The sequence below is a fragment of the Fistularia commersonii genome, chromosome 25 (genome assembly GCF_037954325.1).
Source record: "Fistularia commersonii isolate RoL2024-O1a breed Wild chromosome 25, RoL_Fcom_v1.0, whole genome shotgun sequence".
NCBI lineage: Eukaryota > Metazoa > Chordata > Actinopteri > Syngnathiformes > Fistulariidae > Fistularia > Fistularia commersonii.
In genome coordinates, this window is record NC_141308.1 from 14,329,877 (window position 1) to 14,353,024 (window position 23,148).

Genomic DNA, 23,148 nt, shown 5'->3' on the forward strand with positions numbered 1-23,148 from the left:
GCCCCGGCCCTGAAAACACCCCTGCAGAGATCTTCAAACACGGAGGCCACCTCTGCACTCACACACTCTTTACTGCAGACGTCTGGCGGCAAGAAACGTCCCTCAACGTTGGAGGAACAAACATCATCTACAGAGGAGAAGGAGGCGAGTCCTTCTGAGGAGACAGACGGGATCTAGAGACCTGCTGTTTCCACCGTGTGAAGATCTGAGTCTGTTTGTGCACCTGTGGATGCAGGCAAGTGTGTGTGTGTGTGTGTGTGTGTGTGTGTGTGTGTGTGTGTGTGTGTGTGTGTGTGTGTGTGTGTGTGGTTGATGATTTCAGATAGTGTGAGGCGTATAAACCACCTCCTTCCTGCTGGTGGAGGTGTTGGGGTGGAAACCACACACACACACACACACACACACACACACACACACACACACACACACATTGTAGGAGGTGAAATACGTGGGTTGTCTCTGCAGGACCTCCTCCTGGTCCAGCCTCTTCTTCCTCCCTTCCAGGAAGCGCACCTTCACCGCCGCCCGCCTCCTCGTCCAATCGGAGGCCGGGGGCGGAGTCACATGGAGGGTCCGAGGCCCGGACCGAAGCCCGGGTGTCGGGCGGAGAGGAAGAGGAGGAGGAAGAGCAAACGCACTGATCAAGAAACTTTATTGATGGCAGCAGAGAAGAAGGACGTTCCCTGGAACTGGTGGCGGCGGCAAAGAGCGGAGGGGGCGGGGCTTAAAGGGCGGAGCCAGGAGGGAGAGGAAGTGATGTCACCAGAGGCGGCGCCGGCCCGCCATCTTCACCAGAGACGCGCCGAAGAAGAAGAGGCTCTTCATGGTCAGCAGAAGGTAGAAGAGACTGAGGAGCTTCACCTGGTACTGGGACACTGACACACACACACACACACACACACACACACACACACACACACACACACACACACACACACACACACAGGAGGGTGTGAGTATGAAACATGGAGCTCCTCAGCAGGTTCTGCCCCCCCGACCCTTGGTCCAGACCTTCAGGAGGCAAAGTGTCCTCAGGGTTCAGGGTCATTGGAGGACAGGAGGCAGCTGGAAGTCACACACACACACACACACACACACACACACACACACACACACACACACACACACACACATACATTACTATACATGTCATGACATGATCTATATCATACAATGTGAGTCCATCTTCTTCCTGCTCCTCCTGAAGGTCCACCATTCCAGGATGACCTTCCTGCCACTGATCAGAAGATGAGCCCGTGTCCTCCAAATCTTCTCCAGATCTTCTCCAGATCTTCTCCAGATCTCCACCAGGTCTCCTCCAGACCTGTTACCCCTGTGAGATCTTCTCCGTGGGCCGACCTCCGATGCTCTCCAGACAGGTCTTCTCGTTCCCCTCAGGTTTCCCACTGGGCCGTTGTCACGGAGACGCTCACCTGCCAGCGCCTCTTCTCCAGGGATCTCCTGCCGGCAGCCCTGAGGGTCGCAGGCCTCGTGCTCCACCCGGCAGCCGTACGCCGCGTCCTGCGCGCCGAGCGGCAGCAGCAGGCCGGCGGCGGCGCCTCCCTCGGCCCCGAGCCGCAGCCCCTCGGGAGCGGAGCTTCCGTGGAGGTCCGTCCAGGAGAAGCGAACCGCAGGAGGAAACATCTGGGTGGCGGCGCACAGCAGGACCTCCGTCCCGTTCGCCGACGCCCGGTACGTGAACACCTCCGGGGGGACGGGATCATCATCTGACCGACCACAGGGGACACAACGGCTCAGGGCATGATGGACGTCCACCAATGGACACCTCACCTGACCCACTACCCTGGAACTACTCAGATACTACATGGAACTACTCAGAAACTACATGGAACTACTCAGATACTACATGGACCTACTCAGATACTACATGGAACTACTCAGGTATTACATGGAACTACTCAGATACTACATGGACCTACTCAGATACTACATGGAACTACTCAGGTATTACATGGAACTACTCAGATACTACATGGACCTACTCAGATACTACATGGAACTACTCAGGTATTACATGGAACTACTCAGATACTACATGGAACTACTCAGAAACTACATGGAACTACTCAGATACTACATGGAACTACTTAGATACTACATGGAACTACTCAAATACTACATGCAACTACTCAGATACAACATGGAACTACTCAGATACTGCATGGAACTACTCAGATACTACATGGAACTACTCAGGTACTACATGGAACTACTCAGGTACTACATGGAACTACTCAGATACTACATGGAACTACTCAGATACTACATGGAACTACTCAGAAACTACATGGAACTACTCAGATACTACTTGGAACTACTTAGATACTACATGGAACTACTTAAATACTACAAGTAACTACTCAGATACAACATGGAATTACTCAGATACTACATGGAACTACTCAGATACTACATGGAACTACTCAGGTACTACATGGAACTACTCAGATACTACATGGAACTACTCAGATACTACATGGAACTACTCAGATACTACATGGAACGACTCAGATACTACATGGAACTACTCAGATACTACATGGAACTGCTCAGATACTACATGGAACTACTTAGATACTACATGGAACTACTCAGATACTGCATGGAATGACTCAGATAGTACCCTGTAATGAGTTAGATACTACTCCAGAAGTACTCAGTTATTACTAGTATACTTTCAGGGCGACTGACTCGTTATGTTCTTGTTGGTCCAGGAAGCAGAAGCAGGAAGTGGCGTCCATTTTACTCTGTAACTTGTGTTCATAAAGTACAACTGCAGCGTCATGGAGTCCTTTTGAACGCTTATTGTTACTGTGGACATTTACCTGCTGGGTTCACCCAGACTACTAGAAATATACTACTACTGTAATACTTATATACTATAACTGTACTCCTAATATCTAATATACTAATAATGTACTACTGATATACTACCATACTACAAATACTACTACTGTACTAATATACTACTACTGTAATACTCATATCTAATATACCACTGCTGTACTACTAATATACTATGACTGCACTAATATACTACTACTTCAATACAAATATCTACTATACTACTACTGTACTACTAATATACCGCTACAGTACTACTAATATACTACAACTGTACTACTAATATCTAATATACTACTATCGTACTACTGATATAATACCATACAACAAATACTACTACTGTACTACTCATATACTAAGACTGTACTACTATGAATACACGGCCACTGGACTGCTACTGTGGTACTACTATAGTAGTCCTGTCCTGCTACTATATTCCCTGTCATGGTTTCTTACCTGAAACGTAGAGTTTGGTGGCGGAGCCGAAGATCAAGATCCACACGGTGAATCAGATGCTGATAAAAACCTCTGTTTCCTCCTCCAAGCAGAGGAGACACTGAGAAACTCCCGATGACAAGGAAGATAACAAAAAGAAAAACAACAACAAAAGAAGAAGAACAAAGAAACAGAAGAGTTAGTGGACCGGAGTCCCGGAGTCCATGTCTCCATCACCGGGCGCTCACTGCCGTGGAACCCGGTTCCTCCGTGTCTCCTGAGGTTCCTCAGGTGTCCGACGAGCTCCTCCCGGAGCAGAACCCGTGACAGAACATCGGTCCGTGTCTTCGCCGGCGGACCCTGTGAGGTGGAGGTGGTCCTGGGAGCTGTGCTTTCCCACAGCTTTGGCAGCGGCTGGTTTTTGTTCCAGCAGCAGGGATCTTCAGCCGCTGTGGGAGCCACTCCGGTCATAACAGGCACAGTAGTAGGAGGCCGAGTGACTCTGTTTCACCTCCTGGATCTGCAAGTCGCAGTGACTCTTGACACGAGCAATGGAGAAATCATTGATCTGAGGGTGATTGTAGCGTCTATCCTGCACACAGGTGTCCTTGTTGACATGAAGAATGAAGGTGAAGGTTCCTCCTTCCTTCTTCTGGAGCCACCATGTGTATATATGACACTGTTCAGGTCTTGTACATCTGAAGGAGGCAGACTGATTGACTCTCCTGGTCAGCGATAACTCCTGACCCAGATGTGCTGCCGTGGCAACCAGAGCTGCAAAGAAGCAGATGCAGGGCTGAGGGTCGGCGTGAGCCGGCGGCTCCCGATCGGCCGCAAACACTCACCTGAAGTCAGACAGCACAGAGCGGCAGCCGGGAGGGAGAGCATTCTGAGCGCCGCCGCCGCCTCTTCGGGTGGACCTGCGGCGAGGAGGCGCTGGCATGCTTTAAAGGAGGGGGGGGGGGTTACCGTGGTAACCGTGGTGACGTGGAGGAGATCATCTTTCACGATGAAGGACGGTTTCTGAACCGGCAGGCGTGTCAAGGCCGCGGCTTCTTCCTGGCGATGGAGCGCAGCGTCGGCGGCGTTGAGTCGCACCTCCTCCGCTCACCAGGAACTGTCACTTTCACGGGTTTTGACGTACAAAGTTCTTGGTGTAGTCAGAGCAGGCTATACTGCATGTATATGGTACTGCATGTACATGAGTACTGCATGGACATACTGTGTGTACTGCATCAGTTCCAAAAGACAGAGAAGCCTTTACTACAAAATGAATTTTATTGACAGTCAGATGAAACAGTGAAGCTGCAGCTCAGCTGTTCTGAAGTGTAAAAATAAAGATTTTAAACATCTAATAAAACGATAGAAGACCTGGACTTACAGAGGACGCGACACCAGCTGGAGTCACTGTGGGTCAAGAAAAGAGACTTGATGTTCGAGGTGGACCTGCTGTGGTGGTGCAGCGCCACCTGGTGGTGCTGACGAAGGATCGCAGGAGGAAAGGGAGGGGGATCCGACAAACGTAAACGCCAAACACCGCACAAACTTCAGAAACAGTGGGTTGCTACTTCCACGCAAACATGAAACGAGAAGGTCTGATCGTCACGTGACGTTTACCTCCTTCCTGTCAGCTCTAGTTTCTGATCATCACACTGTACAACAACTGTCACTGAGCTGTTTTTACTGAATATTAATTCTGCTATTAGCATGTAACTGCGAGCGCTACTGCTATTAGCAGTAACAGATCATTTGGTCCTGCCCCCCCCAACCCCTTATAACCCCATCTCTCTATCAACAGCTCTATTTCTAGAAAGAGTACTATAGATGCAGTGTATGCTTTAAAAATGCGGGCAGAGAAGTACAAAGAAGTATGTGTGTGGAGGTGCTCAGTCGTCCACGTCGTGGTGAATCCCTGTCAAAATCTTGTCGTGGGAACTGGACTTGATTTTCTTCACATGGAGAACATAAAGTCCGGTTGCCACGACAAGAGTTGGACAAGGATCCAGAGAAGAAGAGGGAGCTGCATTGTGCCTTTGTAGACCTTTTTGTATGTTGTGTGCTCTTTGAACAAGCATACAACAGGGTGCAGAGAGGGGAACAGTGGTACTCACGGGGGTCAAAGTGGTCCTCCTCGGAACCGAGCATTCCTGGTTCGATTCTCGCCCGCCTCGTGGCCTGCCGAAGCGTTGTTGCGAAAGACACTGAACGCCTAGCTGCTCCCCCGAGGCTGCTCCTTAGCTGCCTTCTACTCAAGGTTCATCCATGATGGGTTCAATGCAGTGATCAAAGTTTGTTGATGTTGCGCTCAATGATTTAACTGAATGTGACAACAAAAGTCTTTCTTCTCTTCTTCTGAGGGAAGTCTGGACACGTATGTTAGACTGGTGCAGGACATGTATGTGATAATTATAAAGTATGATGAAAATTGTTGATAAAGTGAAAATATTGGAAAATGTGAAACATTGACAACATCTGACTATATACATATTCATGAAAATTTTGACAAAAAAAATCAAAAATCATCAAAATTAAAAAAATGTGAAAATTGTAAAGTATGATGTAAATAGTTAACAAAGTGAAAAATGTTGGGAAAATTGAAAATTGGAAAAAAAATAATGATACATATATTCATGAAAATTTTGACAAAAAATGTCAAAGATCAGTAAAATTGAAAACAATGTGATGATTATAAAGTATGACGAAAATTGTTGACAACGTGAAAAATATTGGAAAATGTGAAAAATTGACAAATTCTGACTATATCCATATTCATGAAAATTTTGACAAAAATGTTCAAAAGTCATCAAAATGGAAAAAATGTGAAAATTGTTAAGTATGATGTAAATAGTTGACTAGGTTAAAAAATGTTGGGAAAATTGAAAATTTGAAAAAAAACAATGATACATATATTCATGAAAATTTTGACAAAGAATGTCAAAGGTCAGCAAAATTGGAAAAAAATGTTAAACCCTTAAGTATGTAAAAAATTTTTGGCAAATTGAAAAATATCGGGAAAATGTAAAAAATTGGTTAAATGTGACAATATAGATTTTCATGAAAATTTTGACAAAAACTGCCAGTCATCAAATTGGAAAAAAATGTTTAAATTATTAAGTATGATGAAAAATTGTCGACAAAGTGAAAGATATCAGGAAAAGTGGAAAATTGGTTAAATGTGACAATTAAGATATTCATGAAAATTTTGCCAATTAATGTCAAAAGTCATCAAATTGGAAAAAATGTGATACTTATAAAGTATGATGAAAATAGTTGATAAAGTGAAAAATATTGGAAAAAGTGAAAACAATTTTAATCGTGATTATATAGATTTTCATGAAAATTTTGACCAAAAATGCCAGTTGTCAAATTGAAAAAAAATGTTAAAACCATTAAGTATTTAAAAAATTGTTGACAAAGTGAAAAATATTGGAAAAAGTGAAAAATTGACAAAATCTTACTGTATCCATAGTCATGAAAATTTTGCCAAGTAATGTCAAAAGTCATCAAATTGGAAGAAATGTGATAATTATAAAGTATGAGGAAAATTGTTGATAAAGTGAAAAATATTGGAAAAAGTGAAAAATGGGGAAAATGTGACAATATAGATATTCATGACAATTTTGACAAGAATTTTCCAAAGTCATCAAAATGAAAAAAATGTGAAAATTGTAAAGTATGATGTAAATAGTTGACAAAGTGAAAAATGTTGGGAAATTTGAAAATTGGAAAAAAAATAATGATACATAAATTCATGAAAATTTTGACAAAAAATGCCAAAGGTCAGTAAAATTGGAAAAAATGTGAAAACCGTTAGGTATTGAAAAAATTGTTGCCATAGTGAAAAATATCGAGAAAAGTGAAAAATGGTTTAATATGACAATGACGATATTTATGAAAATTTTGACAAAAAAATTCAAAAGTCACAAAAATTGAAAAAAATGTGAAAATTTTAAAGTAACATGTAAATAGTAGACAAAGTGAAAAATGTTGGGAAAATTGAAAATTGGAAAAAAATGATGTTATATATATTCATGAAAATTTTGACAAAAAATGCCAAAGGTCAGTAAAATTGAAAAAAATGTGAAAACCATATGTATATAAAAAAATTGTTGACAAAGTGAAAAATATCGGGAAAAGTTAAAACTTTGCAAAATGTGACAATATAGATATTCATGAAAATTTTGACAAAAATGCCAAAGTCATCAAATTGGAAAAAATGTCAAAATGATAAAGTATGATGAAAATTGGTGATAAAGTTGAGTATTGTAAAGTATTGAAAAAGTTGTTGACAAAGTGAAAAATATCAGGAAAAGTGAAAAATTGGTTAAATGTGACAGTTAAGATAGTCATGAAAATTTTGCCAAGTAATGTCAAAAGTCATCAAATTGGAAAAAATGTGATAATTGTAATGTCTGAAAAAATGGTTGATAAAGTGAAAAATATTGGAAAAAGTGAAAAATTGGTAAAATGTGACAGTGTAGATATTCATGAAAATATTGACAAAAATTTTTGAAAGTCATCAAAATTGAGAAAAAAATTGAAAATTGTAAAGTATGATGTAAATTCTTGACAGAGTGAAAAATGTTGGGAAGATTGAAATTTGGAAAAAAAAATAATGATACATGTATTCATGAAAATTTTGACAAAAAACGGCAAAGGTCATTAAAATTGGAAACAAAAGAGTTAAAACCGTTAAGTATTTAAAAAATTGTTGACAAAGTGAAAAATATTGGAAAAAGAGAAAAAATTGCAAAATGTGACAATATAGATATTATGACAATTTGACAAAAAAAAGTCAAAAGTCATCAAATTTGAAATAATGTGTAAATTATAAAGTGTGGCAAAATTGTTTACAAACTGAAAAATATGGAATATAGTAAAAAATGGAAGAATCATGACCATGATCATGAAAATTTTGACCAAAAAATTCCAAAGGAATCAATTGGAAAGAAACTGTCAAAATGATAAAGTATGATGAAAATTGACAAAGTGAAAAGTATTGGAAAATGTGAAAAATTGACAAAATTGACCAAATCTGACTATATCCATATTAATGAAAATTTTGCCAAGTAATGTCAAAAGTCATCAAATTAGAAAAAATGTGATAATTGTAAAGTATGATGTAAATAGTTGACAAAGTGAAAAGTGTTGGGAAAATTGGAAAAAAATAATGATACATATATTCATGAAAATTTTGAAAAAAAATGCCAAAGGTCAGTAAAATTGGAAAAAAATTGAAAATTGTAAAGTAGTATGTAAATAGTTGACAAAGTCAAAAATGTTGGGAAAATTGAAAATTGGAAAAAAAAACAATGATACATGTATACATGAAAATTTTGACAAAAAATGTCAAAGGTAAGTAAAATTTGAAAAAATGTAAAAACTGTAAAGTATTGAAAAAATTGTTGACAAATTGAAAAATATCGAGAAAATGTAAAAATTGGTTAAATGTGACAATATAGTAGTCATGACAATTCTGAAAAAAATGTCAAAAGTCATCAAATTTGAAAAAATGTGGTATTTATAAAGTATGACGAAAGTTGTTGACAAAGTGAAAAATATTGGAAAAAGTGAAAAATTGACAAAATCTTACTGTATCCATAGTCATGAAAATTTTGCCAAGTAATGTCAAAAGTCATCAAATTTGAAGAAATGTGATAATTATAAAGTATGATGAAAATTGTTGACAAAGTGAAAAATATGGGAAAAAGTTAAAAATTGAAGAATCGTGACTGTATAGATTCTCATGAAAAATTATACAAAAAATGCCGGTCATCAAATTGGAAAAAAATGTCAAAATTATTAAGTATGACGATAATTGTTGACAAAGTGAAAAATATTGGGAAAAGTGAAAAATGGGGAAAATGTGACAATATAGATATTCATGACAATTTTGACAAGAATTTTCCAAAGTCATCAAAATGAAAAAAATGTGAAAATTGTAAAGTATGATGTAAATAGTTGACAAAGTAAAAAATGTTGGGAAATTTGAAAATTGGAAAAAAATAATGATACATAAATTCATGAAAATTTTGACAAAAAATGCCAAAGGTCAGTAAAATTGGAAAAAATGTGAAAACCGTTAGGTATTGAAAAAATTGTTGCCATAGTGAAAAATATCGAGAAAAGTGAAAAATGGTTTAATATGACAATGACGATATTTATGAAAATTTTGAAAAAAAAATTCAAAAGTCACAAAAATTGAAAAAAATATGAACATTTTAAAGTAATATGTAAATAGTAGACAAAGTGAAAAATGTTGGGAAAATTGAAAATTGGAAAAAAATAATGTTATATATATATTCATGAAAATTTTGACAAAAAATGCCAAAGGTCAGTAACATTGGAACAAATGTGAAAACCATAAGTATATAAAAAAATTTGTTGACAAAGTGAAAAATATCGGGAAAAGTTAAAAATTTGCAAAATGTGACAATATAGATATTCATGAAAATTTTGACAAAAATGCCAAAGTCATCAAATTGGAAAAAATGTCAAAATGATAAAGTATGATGAAAATTGTTGATAAAGTTGAGTATTGTAAAGTATTGAAAAAGTTGTTGACAAAGTTAAAAATATCAGGAAAAGTGAAAAATTGGTTAAATGTGACAGTTAAGATATTCATGAAAATTTTGCCAAGTAATGTCAAAAGTCATCAAATTGGAAAAAATGTGATAGTTGTAAAGTATGAAAAAATTGTTGATAAAGTGAAAAATATTGGAAAAAGTGAAAATTTGGTAAAATGTGACAGTGTAGATATTCATGAAAATATTGACAAAAAATTTTTAAAGTCATCAAAATTGAGAAGACAATTGAAAATTATGATGTAGTATGATGTAAATACTTGACAGAGTGAAAAATGTTGGGAAAATTGAAATTTGGAAAAAAAAAAATGATACATGTATTCATGAAAATTTTGACAAGAAACGGCAAAGGTCATTAAAATTGGAAACAAAAGAGTTAAAACCATTAAGTATTGAAAAAATTGTTGACAAAGTGAAAAATATTGGAAAAAGAGAAAAAATTGCAAAATGTGACAATATAGATATTATGACAATTTGACAAAAAAAAGTCAAAAGTCATCAAATTTGAAATAATGTGTAAATTATATAGTGTGGCAAAATTTTTTGGGACAAAGTGAATAATATGGGAAAAAGTAAAAAATTGAAGAATCATGACTGTATTCTTTTTCATGAAAATTTTGACAAAAAAATTCAAGTCATCAAAATGGAAAAAAAATGTGTAAATTGTAAAGTATGATGTAAATAGTTAACAAAGTAAGAAATATTGGAAAAAGTGAAAAATTGGCTAAATGTGACAATAAAGATATTCGTTAAAATTTTGACAAAAAAATTCAAGTCATCAAAATGGAAAAAAAATGTGTAAATTGTAAAGTATGATGTAAATAGTTAACAAAGTAAGAAATATTGGAAAAAGTGAAAAATTGGCTAAATGTGACAATAAAGATATTCGTTAAAATTTTGACAAAAAAAAATGTCAAAAGTCATCTAAATTGAAAAAATGTGAAATTTGTAAAGTAAGATGTAGATAGTTGACAAAGTGAAAGATGTTGGGAAAATTGAAAATTGGAAAAAATAATGATACATATATTCATGAAAATTTTGACAAAAAATGCCAGAGGTCAGTAAAATTGGAAAAAAATGTTAAAACCAATTGTTGACAAAGTGAAAAACATTGGAAAAGGTGAAAAATTTGCAAAATGTGACAATATAAATATTATGACAATTTTGACAAAAAAATGTCAAAGGTCATCAAATTTAAAACAATGTGTGAATTATAAAGTGTGGCAAAATTGTTTACAAACTGAAAAATATGGAATATAGTAAAAAATGGAAGAATCATGACCATGATCATGAAAATTTTGACAAAAAAATTCCAAAGGAATCAATTGGAAAGAAACTGTCAAAATGATAAAGTATGATGAAAATTGACAAAGTGAAAAGTATTGGAAAATGTGAAAAATTGACAAAATTGACCCAATCTGACTATATCCATATTAATGAAAATTTTGCCAAGTAATGTCAAAAGTTATCAAATTAGAAAAAATGTGATAATTGTAAAGTATGATGTAAATAGTTGACAAAGTGAAAAATATTGGAAAAGGTGAAAAATTGGCAAAATGTGACAATAAAGATATTCATGAAAATTTTGGCGAAAATTTCGAAAGTCATCAAAATGGAAAACATGTGAAAATTGTAAAGTAAAATGTAAATAGTTGACAAAGTGAAAAGTGTTGGGAAAATTGGAAAAAAATAATGATACATATGTTCATGAAAATTTTGACAAAAAATGCCAAAGGTCAGTAAAATTGGAAAAAAAATGTTAAAAAGTCTTCTGGAGAAAGGGGAAGATACCAGAGCAATGGCAATGGGCCGAAGGAGTATGGATTCCGAGGGAAGAAGGCTCCACCCGGCTTGATCAGTTCCGCATCATCTCCCTCCTTTGCGTGGAATCAAAGATCTTCTTCAGCACTATCACCAAGAGACTGGGCTCATGTCTGGCTAGAAACACCTACATTGACACATCAGTTCAGAAAGGTGGCGTGTCAGGAATGCCAGGCTGTGTGGAGCACACAGGGGTGGTGACGCAGCTAATCCGGGAGGCTAGAGAGCCGAGGGGCAATCTGTCAGTGTTATGGCTCGACCTGGCCGATGTATTTAGCTCCAAACCCCATAGGCTGGTCCAGCTCACTCTGGCGAAGCATCATGTGCCGAGCAGATGTAGAGACCTCATCGCTGACTACTACAACAACTTCAGCATGAGGGTTTCTTCAGGAGCAATTTCATCCAGCTGGCACAAGGTGGAGATTGGCATCATCACAGGGTGTGCTATCTCTGTGACGCTATTCTCCCTGGCCATGAATATGCTCACCAAGTCTGCTGAGCCAGAGTGCAGAGGGCCCCTGATGAGCTCTGGACAACGACAGCAACCCATTAGGGCATTTATGGATGACCTAACAGTCACCACAGAATCAGTTCCGGGATGTCGGTGGATTCTGAAGGGGCTGGAGAAGATGATGGTGTGGGCCCGGATGAGCTTCAAACCTGCCAAATCTAGGTCGATGGTGCTCAGGAAAGGGAAGGTAGAAGACAAGTTCCGCTTCAACATAGCAGGTGCAGCTATCCCCACGATCTCAGAGAGGCCAGTCAAGAGCCTGGGCAAGATGTTTGACAGCTCTCTCAAAGATGCAGCATCCATAAAGACAGCTTGCGCTGAGTTGGATGTCTGGTTGAAGTCTGTGGACAAGTCCGGTCTACCTGGAAAATTCAAGGCTTGGGTCTACCAGCACGGCATCCTCCTCAGGATCCTGTGGCCGCTCCTCATCTATGCCGTCCCACTCTCCACAGTAGAAACCCTGGGGAGGAAAGTCAGTAGCCACCTCCGGAGATGGCTGGGGTTACCAAAGAGCCTGAGCAGCATTGCTCTCTATGGGCGCAACAACAAACTGGAGCTGCCCTTCAAGTCCTTGGAGGAGGAGTTCAAGGTAGCCAGAGCCAGAGAGGTGGTGCTGCACAGGGATTCCAGCGATCTGAAGGTGGCTAATGCTGGAATCCAGGTAAGGACAGGCAGGAAGTGGAAGGCAGAAGAGGCTGTAGAAACAGCTGAAGCTAGGCTGCGCCATAGGACTCTGATGGGAGTCGTCCCACGGGGCCGAGCTGGCCTAGGATCCCTCCCAACCCCCCAAATGAACATCAGGGGGAAGGAGAGGAGGCGCCTGGTCCAAGAGGAGGTGAGAGCAGCTGTGGAGGAATCAAGATCGTGCAAGGCGGTGGGCATGAGACAGCAGGGAGCCTGGACAAGATGGGAAAATGCGCTTGAGAGGAAAGTTACCTGGACGGAGATCTGGAAAGCTGAGCCCCATCGCATCAAATTTCTTGTCCAGGCAGTGTTTGATGTGCTGCCCAGTCCATCCAACCTGCATACTTGGGGCTTAGCGGAGTCGCCAGCCTGCCCATTGTGTTCCAAGAGAGGCACCTTAGAACACGTCCTAAGCTGCTGCACCACAGCGTTAGGAGAAGGGCGCTACCGATGGAGGCATGACCAAGAAAACCGTAAAGTATTGAAAAAGTTGTTGACAAAGTGAAAAATATCAGGAAAATTTAAGAATTGGTTAAATGTGACAATTAAGATATTCATGAAAATTTTGACAAAAAAATGTCAAAAGTCATCAAATTGGAAAAAATGTGATAATCACAAAGTATGATGAAAATTGTTGATAAAGTGAAAAATATTGCAAAAAGTTGACTGGCGGTCTCTGAACCATCTCCCTGCGCTGGTATCCGCCTCTGCGGAGGCGAGACCGGCCACCGGGAACGGTCAAAGTCTGGTGGATAAACGGATAAAGCTGGAATCATCTCAGACCGGTTTCTTGAACATGCCAATGAGTTCACTGGACTCAAACGGCCTCCACAGTCACCAGATCTCAATCCAATAGAGCATCTTTGGGATGTGGTGGAACGGGAGATTGGCATCATGGATGTGCAGCCGACAAATCTGCGCCAACTGTGTGACGCCATCATGTCAACATGGACCAAACTCTGTGAGGAACGCTTCCAGCACCTTGTTGAATCTATGCCATGAAGAATTGAGGCAGTTCTGAAGGCAAAAGGGGGTCCAACCCGTTACGAGCATGGTGTACCTAATAAAGTGGCCGGTGAGTGTATAATATGCACTTTATGATTAAATGAGACTTGTAAAGAAAGGGATTTTTAAACCATTTCCACATGTGCATATAAAATCTAAATTGAATCCCTGCCTTCACCTTACAAACTAAAAAGAGTGCTATTAAACGTATAAGGAAGAAAGTGTTTACCTGTAAATGTGTAAACTTCATACATGTAAACATGCAAACACATACAACACATACTGAAAATGTATGGAGTTGCATGAACAGTAGAATTCCATCACACTCTTTAGTAGTGAAGCTGCTGACTAACATTAAATTGCATATTTTCACCAGCAATTAACTAGCTGTCTTTTACCGCTGCTTCACTGATTCCTCATCTCTGGGTGAAAGTGGAGGCTGTTTCCTCAGACCTGCCAGCGGTTGGTTGATCTTTTCTCTGCTCAGTTTCCTTGCAAGCTGTCATATTTTCTGCTCTGATGAGTCTCGTCGTGACGCCGTATATTATATTCCTTAAATACCGAAACTTGTTGCAAACACATCAAGGACAAAGGTTTCCGTGCGTCTCTGTAAATAAATAGGACGTAGTCCATTTTTCTTTGATGATTCGACACTCTTTATCTACTTTTCTGTTTTGATCACGACATTTTGTCTAATGAGGGAGTCGCAGGAGGTGGAAACGTCACAACAAGCAGCAGGTGGTGCATTGATACCGTCTGCTGATTGGTCCGTCTCAGTGATGCAGGTCGTCTCTACTCTGACCAGAATAGCGCCCCCTAGCGGAAAACCCTTGAATTGCATTCAATTAAAAGAATGAAATCCTCGTCTTTTCTGCACTTTTTCACTTTCAAATGATCCTGCGGTCCCGGTCGAACCCCCTCGCGGGCCGTATGTTTGACACCCCTGTCTTATAGAATCGGGGAAGGGCCTAGAAAAGGTGGCCTGGAAGTCGTCCGCTCAGGACATCCTGGACGGGGAGCCGCACCCATCGGGACATCGAGCTTAGCGGTGGAAATAAACAGAAGAAAAGAAGAGGCAGAAGAGGCTGCGGTCCAGACTGAGCCCGACGGCTGCTGGACATCCAATCAGATACAAGCAGACGCCAATAACAACAATATGAGCCACTTTGATGAGGCGGTGAAAAACCCTCTGAAGGTACAACCTCCTCAAAGACCAGAAGCTCCTCACAGATGCCTGGAGAACTTGGCAGCCCTCCTGGACCGGACCTCCTCAACAGAGCTGCCCGTCACTATTCCAGACCTCCATCTCCCGGCCGCCTCTGAGGAGCTCAGACCTGCAGGAAGATGCTGAGGACCGGCGAGGCCCCGGCCCTGAAAACACCCCTGCAGAGATCTTCAAACACGGAGGCCACCTCTGCACTCACACACTCTTTACTGCAGACGTCTGGCGGCAAGAAACGTCCCTCAACGTTGGAGGAACAAACATCATCTACAGAGGAGAAGGAGGCGAGTCCTTCTGAGGAGACAGACGGGATCTAGAGACCTGCTGTTTCCACCGTGTGAAGATCTGAGTCTGTTTGTGCACCTGTGGATGCAGGCAAGTGTGTGTGTGTGTGTGTGTGTGTGTGTGTGTGTGTGTGTGTGTGTGTGTGGTTGATGATTTCAGATCGTGTGAGGCGTATAAACCACCTCCTTCCTGCTGGTGGAGGTGTTGGGGTGGAAACCACACACACACACACACACACACACACACACACACACACACACACACACACATTGTAGGAGGTGGAATACGTGGGTTGTCTCTGCAGGACCTCCTCCTGGTCCAGCCTCTTCTTCCTCCCTTCCAGGAAGCGCACCTTCACCGCCGCCCGCCTCCTCGTCCAATCGGAGGCCGGGGGCGGAGTCACATGGAGGGTCCGAGGCCCGGACCGAAGCCCGGGTGTCGGGCGGAGAGGAAGAGGAGGAGGAAGAGCAAACGCACTGATCAAGAAACTTTATTGATGGCAGCAGAGAAGAAGGACGTTCCCTGGAACTGGTGGCGGCGGCAAAGAGCGGAGGGGGCGGGGCTTAAAGGGCGGAGCCAGGAGGGAGAGGAAGTGATGTCACCAGAGGCGGCGCCGGCCCGCCATCTTCACCAGAGACGCGCCGAAGAAGAAGAGGCTCTTCATGGTCAGCAGAAGGTAGAAGAGACTGAGGAGCTTCACCTGGTACTGGGACACTGACACACACACACACACACACACACACACACACAGGAGGGTGTGAGTATGAAACATGGAGCTCCTCAGCAGGTTCTGCCCCCCCGACCCTTGGTCCAGACCTTCAGGAGGCAAAGTGTCCTCAGGGTTCAGGGTCATTGGAGGACAGGAGGCAGCTGGAAGTCACACACACACACACACACACACACACACACACACACACACACACCCACACACACACACACACACACACACACACATACATTACTATACATGTCATGACATGATCTATATCATACAATGTGAGTCCATCTTCTTCCTGCTCCTCCTGAAGGTCCACCATTCCAGGATGACCTTCCTGCCACTGATCAGAAGATGAGCCCGTGCCCTCCAGATCTTCTCCAGATCTTCTCCAGATCTCCACCAGGTCTCCTCCAGACCTGTTACCCCTGTGAGATCTTCTCCGTGGGCCGACCTCCGATGCTCTCCAGACAGGTCTTCTCGTTCCCCTCAGGTTTCCCACTGGGCCGTTGTCACGGAGACGCTCACCTGCCAGCGCCTCTTCTCCAGGGATCTCCTGCCGGCAGCCCTGAGGGTCGCAGGCCTCGTGCTCCACCCGGCAGCCGTACGCCGCGTCCTGCGCGCCGAGCGGCAGCAGCAGGCCGGCGGCGGCGCCTCCCTCGGCCCCGAGCCGCAGCCCCTCGGGAGCGGAGCTTCCGTGGAGGTCCGTCCAGGAGAAGCGAACCGCAGGAGGAAACATCTGGGTGGCGGCGCACAGCAGGACCTCCGTCCCGTTCGCCGACGCCCGGTACGTGAACACCTCCGGGGGGACGGGATCATCATCTGACCGACCACAGGGGACACAACGGCTCAGGGCATGATGGACGTCCACCAATGGACACCTCACCTGACCCACTACCCTGGAACTACTCAGATACTACATGGAACTACTCAGATACTACATGGAACTACTCAGGTACTACATGGAACTACTCAGATACTACATGGAACTACTCAGATACTACATGGAACTACTCAGATACTACATGGAACTACTCAGATACTACATGGAACTACTCAGATACTACATGGAACTACTCAGATACTGCATGGAACTACTCAGATACTACATGGAACTACTCAGATACTACATGGAACTACTCAGATACTACATGGAACTACTCAGATACTACATGGAACTACTCAGATACTACCCTGGAACTACTTAGATACTACATGGAACTACTCAGATACTACATGGACCTACTCAGATACTACATGGAACTACTCAGGTATTACATGGAACTACTCAGATACTACATGGAACTACTCAAATACTACATGCAACTACTCAGATACAACATGGAACTACTCAGATACTGCATGGAACTACTCAGATACTACATGGAACTACTCAGGTACTACATGGAACTACTCAGATACTACATGAAACTACTCAAATACTACATGCAACTACTCAGATACAACATGGAACTACTCAGATACTGCATGGAACTACTCAGATACTACATGGAACTACTCAGGTACTACATAGAACTACTCAGATACTACATGGAACTACTCAGATACTACATGGAACTACTCAGATACTACATGGAACTACTCAGATACTACATGGAACTACTCAGATATTACATGGAACGACTCAGATACTACATGGAACTACTCAGATACTACATGGAACTACTCAGGTACTACATGGAACTACTCAGATACTACATGGAACTACTCAGGTACTACAAGGAACTACTCAGATACTACATGGAACTACTCAGGTGCTACAAGGAACTATTCAGATACTACATGGAACTACTCAGATACTACATGGAACTACTCAGATACTACATGGAACTACTCAGATACTACATGGAACTACTCAGATATTACATGGAACAACTCAGATACTACATGGAACTACTCAGGTACTACATGGAACTACTCAGATACTGCATGGAATGACTCAGATAGTACCCTGTAACGAGTTAGATACTACTCCACAAGTACTCAGTTATTACTAGGATACTCTCAGGCCGACTGACTCGTTATGTTCTTGCTGGTTTGCAGGTCCAGGAAGCAGAAGCAGGAAGTGGCGTCCATTTTACTCTGTAACTTGTGTTCATAAAGTACAACTGCAGCGTCATGGAGTCCTTTTGAACGCTTATTGTTACTGTGGACATTTACCTGCTGGGTTCACCCAGACTACTAGAAATATACTACTACTGTAATACTAATATCTCATATACCACTACTGAACTACTAATATACAGTACCGTACCACTATTATACTAATACTGAACTACTAATATCTAATATACTACTACCGCACTACTAATATACTACAAATGTACTAATATACTACTACTGTAATACAAATATCTACTATACTACTACTGTACTACTAATATACTACTACTTATATACTACTGTACTCCTACTGATATATTACGACTGTACTACTATGAATACAAGACCACTGGACTGCTACTGTAGTACTACTATAGTGCTCCTGTCCTGCTACTATATTCCCTGTCATGGTTTCTTACCTGAAACGTAGAGTTTGGTGGTGGAGATGAAGATCACGGTCCACACGGTGAATCAGATGCTGATAAAAACCTCTGTTTCCTCCTCCAAGCAGAGGAGACACTGAGAAACTCCCGATGACAAGGAAGATAACAAAAAGAAAAACAACAACAAAAGAAGAAGAACAAAGAAACAGAAGAGTTAGTGGACCGGAGTCCCGGAGTCCACGTCTCCATCACCGGGCGCTCACTGCCGTGGAACCCGGTTCCTCCGTGTCTCCTGAGGTTCCTCAGGTGTCCGACGAGCTCCTCCCGGAGCAGAACCCGTGAAAGAACATCGGTCCGTGTCTTCGCCGGCGGACCCTGTGAGGTGGAGGTGGTCCTGGGAGCTGTGCTTTCCCACAGCTTTGGCAGCGGCTGGTTTTTGTTCCAGCAGCAGGGATCTTCAGCCGCTGTGGGAGCCACTCCGGTCCCAACAGCCACAGTAGTAGGAGGCCGAGTGACTCTGTTTCACCTCCTGGATCTGCAAGTCGCAGTGACTCTCGACACGAGCAGCGGAGAAATCATTGATCTGAGGGTGATTGTAGCGTCTATCCTGCACACAGGTGTCCTTGTTGACATCAAGAATCACCGTGAAGGTTCCTCCTTCCTTCTTCTGGAGCCACCATGTGTCTGTACCACACTGTTCAGGTCTTGTACATCTGAAGGAGGCAGACTGATTGACTCTCCTGGTCAGCGATAACTCCTGACCCAGATGTGCTGCCGTGGCAACCAGAGCTGCAAAGAAGCAGATGCAGGGCTGAGGGTCGGCGTGAGCCGGCGGCTCCCGATCGGCCGCAAACACTCACCTGAAGTCAGACAGCACAGAGCGGCAGCCGGGAGGGAGAGCATTCTGAGCGCCACCGCCGCCTCTTCGGGTGGACCTGCGGCGAGGAGGCGCTGGCATGCTTTAAAGGAGGGGGGGGGGTTACCGTGGTAACCGTGGTGACGTGGAGGAGATCATCTTTCACGATGAAGGACGGTTTCTGAACCGGCAGGCGTGTCAAGGCCGCGGCTTCTTCCTGGCGATGGAGCGCAGCGTCGGCGGCGTTGAGTCGCACCTCCTCCGCTCACCAGGAACTGTCACTTTCACGGGTTTTGACGTACAAAGTTCTTGGTGTAGTCAGAGCAGGCTCGTCCAGGTGGAACACTCTGCGCCCCCTGGTGGTCCCCATCAGGACTCGCCCCCCCGTGACCCCCCATACCCTCATGGTGACCAGAGTACCAGCGAGGGAGACCCTTTGGACAGCAGGTCCTCGCCTTCAGGTGGGAAGCGAAGGTCCAGGGAGGACGGAGAACCTGCACGGGTCGAACTCGATCGTTCCCAGGATGTTAAGATGTTCTTCACTGCGTAGCACAGAGGTTGGACCTTCATGGGAGTCCATGGGTACTGCATGTATATGAGTACTGCATGTACATGAGTACTGCATGGACATACTGTGTGTACTGCATCAGTTCCAAAAGACAGAGAAGCCTTTACTACAAAATGAATTTTATTGACAGTCAGATGAAACAGTGAAGCTGCAGCTCAGCTGTTCTGAAGTGTAAAAATAAAGATTTTAAACATCTAATAAAACGATAGAAGACCTGGACTTACAGAGGACACGACACCAGCTGGAGTCACTGTGGGTCAAGAAAAGAGACTTGATGTTCGAGGTGGACCTGCTGTGGTGGTGCAGCGCCACCTGCTGGTGCTGGCGAAGGATCGCAGGAGGAAAGGGAGGGGGATCCGACAAACGTAAACGCCAAACACCGCACAAACTTCAGAAACAGTGGGTTGTTACTTCCACGCAAACATGAAACGAGAAGGTCTGATCGTCACGTGACGTTTACCTCCTTCCTGTCAGCTCTAGTTTCTGATCATCACACTGTACAACAACTGTCACTGAGCTGTTTTTACTGAATATTAATTCTGCTATTAGCATGTAACTGCGAGCGCTACTGCTATTAGCAGTAACAGATCATTTGGTCCTGCCCCCCCAACCCCTTATAACCCCATCTCTCTATCAACGGCTCTATTTCTAGAAAGAGTACTATAGATGCAGTGTATGCTTTAAAAATGCGGGCAGAGAAGTACAAAGAAGTATGTGTGTGGAGGTGCTCAGTCGTCCACGTCGTGGTGAATCCCTGTCAAAATCTTGTCGTGGGAACTGGACTTGATTTTCTTCACATGGAGAATATCAAGTCCGGTTGCCACGACAAGAGTTGGACAAGGATCCAGAGAAGAAGAGGGAGCTGCATTGTGCCTTTGTAGACCTTTTTGTATGTTGTGTGCTCTTTGAACAAGCATACAACAGGGTGCAGAGAGGGGAACAGTGGTACTCACGGGGGTCAAAGTGGTCCTCCTCGGAACCGAGCATTCCTGGTTCGATTCTCGCCCGCCTCGTGGCCTGCCGAAGCGTTGTTGCGAAAGACACTGAACGCCTAGCTGCTCCCCCGAGGCTGCTCCTTAGCTGCCTTCTACTCAAGGTTCATCCATGATGGGTTCAATGCAGTGGTCAAAGTTTGTTGATGTTGCGCTCAATGATTTAACTGAATGTGACAACAAAAGTCTTTCTTCTCTTCTTCTGAGGGAAGTCTGGACAAGTATGTTAGACTGGTGCAGGACATGTATGTGATAATTATAAAGTATGATGAAAATTGTTGATAAAGTGAAAATATTGGAAAATGTGAAACATTGACAACATCTGACTATATACATATTCATGAAAATTTTGACAAAAAAATTCAAAAATCATCAAAATGAAAAAAATGTGAAAATTGTAAAGTATGATGGAAATAGTTAACAAAGTGAAAAATGTTGGGAAAATTGAAAATTGGAAAAAAAAATAATGATACATATATTCATGAAAATTTTGACAAAAAATGTCAAAGGTCAGTAAAATTGAAAAAATGTGATGATTATTAAGTATGACAAAATTGTTGACAATGTGAAAAATATGGGAAAAAGTAAAAAAATGGAAGAATCGTGACTATATAGATTTTCATGAAAATTTTGACAAAAAATGTTAGTCATCAAATTTCAAAAATAAAGTCAAAATTATAAAATATGACTAAAATTGTTGACAAAGTGAGAAAAATTGGAAAAAGTAAAAAATTGGCAAAACGTGACATTATAGATATTCATGAACATTTTGACGAAAAATTTCAGAAGTCATCAAAATGGAAAAAAATGTCAAAACTATAAAGTATGACGAAAATTGTTGACAAAGTGAAAAATATTGGAAAATGTGAAAAACTGACAAAATCTGACTATATCCATATTCATGAAAATTTTGACAAAAATGTTCAAAAGTCATCAAAATGGAAAAAATGTGAAAATTGTAAAGTATGATGTAAATAGTTGACTAGGTGAAAACATGTTGGGAAAATTGAAAATTTGAAAAAAAACAATGATACATATATCCATGAAAATTTTGACAAAGAATGTCAAAGGTCAGAAAAATTGGAAAAAAAATGTTAAAACCTTTAAGTATGTTAAAAATTTTTGGCAAATTGAAAAATATCGGGAAAATGTAAAAAATTGGTTAAATGTGACAATATAGATTTTCATGAAAATTTTGACAAAAACTGCCAGTCATCAAATTGGAAAAAAATGTTTAAATTATTAAGTATGATGAAAATTGTCGACAAAGTGAAAGATATCAGGAAAAGTGGAAAATTGGTTAAATGTGACAATTAAGATATTCATGAAAATTTTGCCAATTAATGTCAAAAGTCATCAAATTGGAAAAAAATTGTTAATTATAAAGTATGAGAAAAATTGTTGATAAAGTGAAAAATATTTGAAAAAGTGAAAAATTGGCAAAATGTGACAAAAAAGAGATTCATGAAATCTTGACCAAAAAATGTCAAAAGTCATCAAATTGGAAAAAATGTGATAATTATAAAGTATGATGAAAATAGTTGATAAAGTGAAAAATATTGGAAAAAGTGAAAACAATTTTAATCGTGATTATATAGATTTTCATGAAAATTTTGACCAAAAATGCCAGTTGTCAAATTGGAAAAAAAATGTCAAAATTATTAGGTTTGACGAAAATTGTTGACAAAGTGAAAATTATTGGAAAATGTCAAAAATTGACAAAATCTTACTGTATCCAAATTCATGAAAATTTTGCCAAGTAATGTCAAAAGACATCAAAATAGAAAAAAATTTGATAATTATAAAGTATAATGAAAATTGTTGTCAAAGTGAGAAATATCGGGAAAAGTGAAAAATTGGTTAAATGTGACAATATAGATATTCATGACAATTTTGCTAAGTAATGTCAAAAGTCATCAAATTGGAAAAAAATATGAAAATTGTAAAGTATGATCTGAATAGTTGACAAGATGAAAAATGTTGGGAAAATTGAAAATTGGAAAAAAATGATGTTATATATATTCATGAAAATTTTGACAAAAAATGCCAAAGGTCAGTAAAATTGAAAAAAAAATGTTAAAACCATTAAGTATATAAA

General features: G+C 41.2%; 1 protein-coding gene and 1 long non-coding RNA gene across 5 annotated transcripts; both read right to left on the reverse strand.

Moving 5' to 3' along the window:
• Positions 1 to 635: 635 nt before the first annotated feature.
• Positions 636 to 4,700, reverse strand: LOC147219455 (uncharacterized). Of its 3 annotated transcripts, none has more exons than XR_015108688.1 (6): positions 4,682 to 4,700; positions 4,146 to 4,530; positions 3,322 to 3,429; positions 1,434 to 1,727; positions 1,012 to 1,065; positions 636 to 875 (listed from the first exon to the last, which is right to left on the reverse strand). It is a non-coding gene; the product is annotated as an uncharacterized LOC147219455 (long non-coding RNA). The 3 variants fall into 3 exon arrangements; XR_015108687.1 differs by having other exon boundaries at positions 3,322 to 4,074; XR_015108686.1 differs by having other exon boundaries at positions 3,322 to 4,530.
• An 11,186-nt stretch (positions 4,701 to 15,886) lies between these two features.
• Positions 15,887 to 19,552, reverse strand: LOC147219456 (uncharacterized). 2 transcript variants are annotated; one of them, XM_086172246.1, is made up of 6 exons: positions 19,495 to 19,552; positions 19,105 to 19,423; positions 18,671 to 18,711; positions 16,656 to 16,949; positions 16,229 to 16,282; positions 15,887 to 16,126 (listed from the first exon to the last, which is right to left on the reverse strand). In XM_086172246.1, the coding sequence occupies exons 1-6, from the start codon at positions 19,535 to 19,537 to the stop codon at positions 16,011 to 16,013; spliced, it is 867 nt and encodes a 288-aa protein (XP_086028372.1). In that variant the 5' UTR covers positions 19,538 to 19,552; the 3' UTR covers positions 15,887 to 16,010. The 2 variants fall into 2 exon arrangements, with proteins under 2 accessions (XP_086028372.1, XP_086028373.1); XM_086172247.1 differs by lacking the exon at positions 16,229 to 16,282.
• Positions 19,553 to 23,148: the final 3,596 nt, after the last annotated feature.

Coding starts and splice junctions, on each gene's coding strand:
- LOC147219456 (XM_086172246.1), bottom strand. CDS start 19,537: ATGCTCTCCCTCCCGGCTGCCGCTCTGTGCTGTCTGACTTCAG. Junction 18,712..19,104: donor TGTTGGGACCGGAGTGGCTC/CCACAGCGGCTG, acceptor ATTCACCGTGTG/GACCGTGATCTTCATCTCCA. Junction 16,950..18,670: donor CACCAAACTCTACGTTTCAG/GTAAGAAACCAT, acceptor GTGGTCGGTCAG/ATGATGATCCCGTCCCCCCG.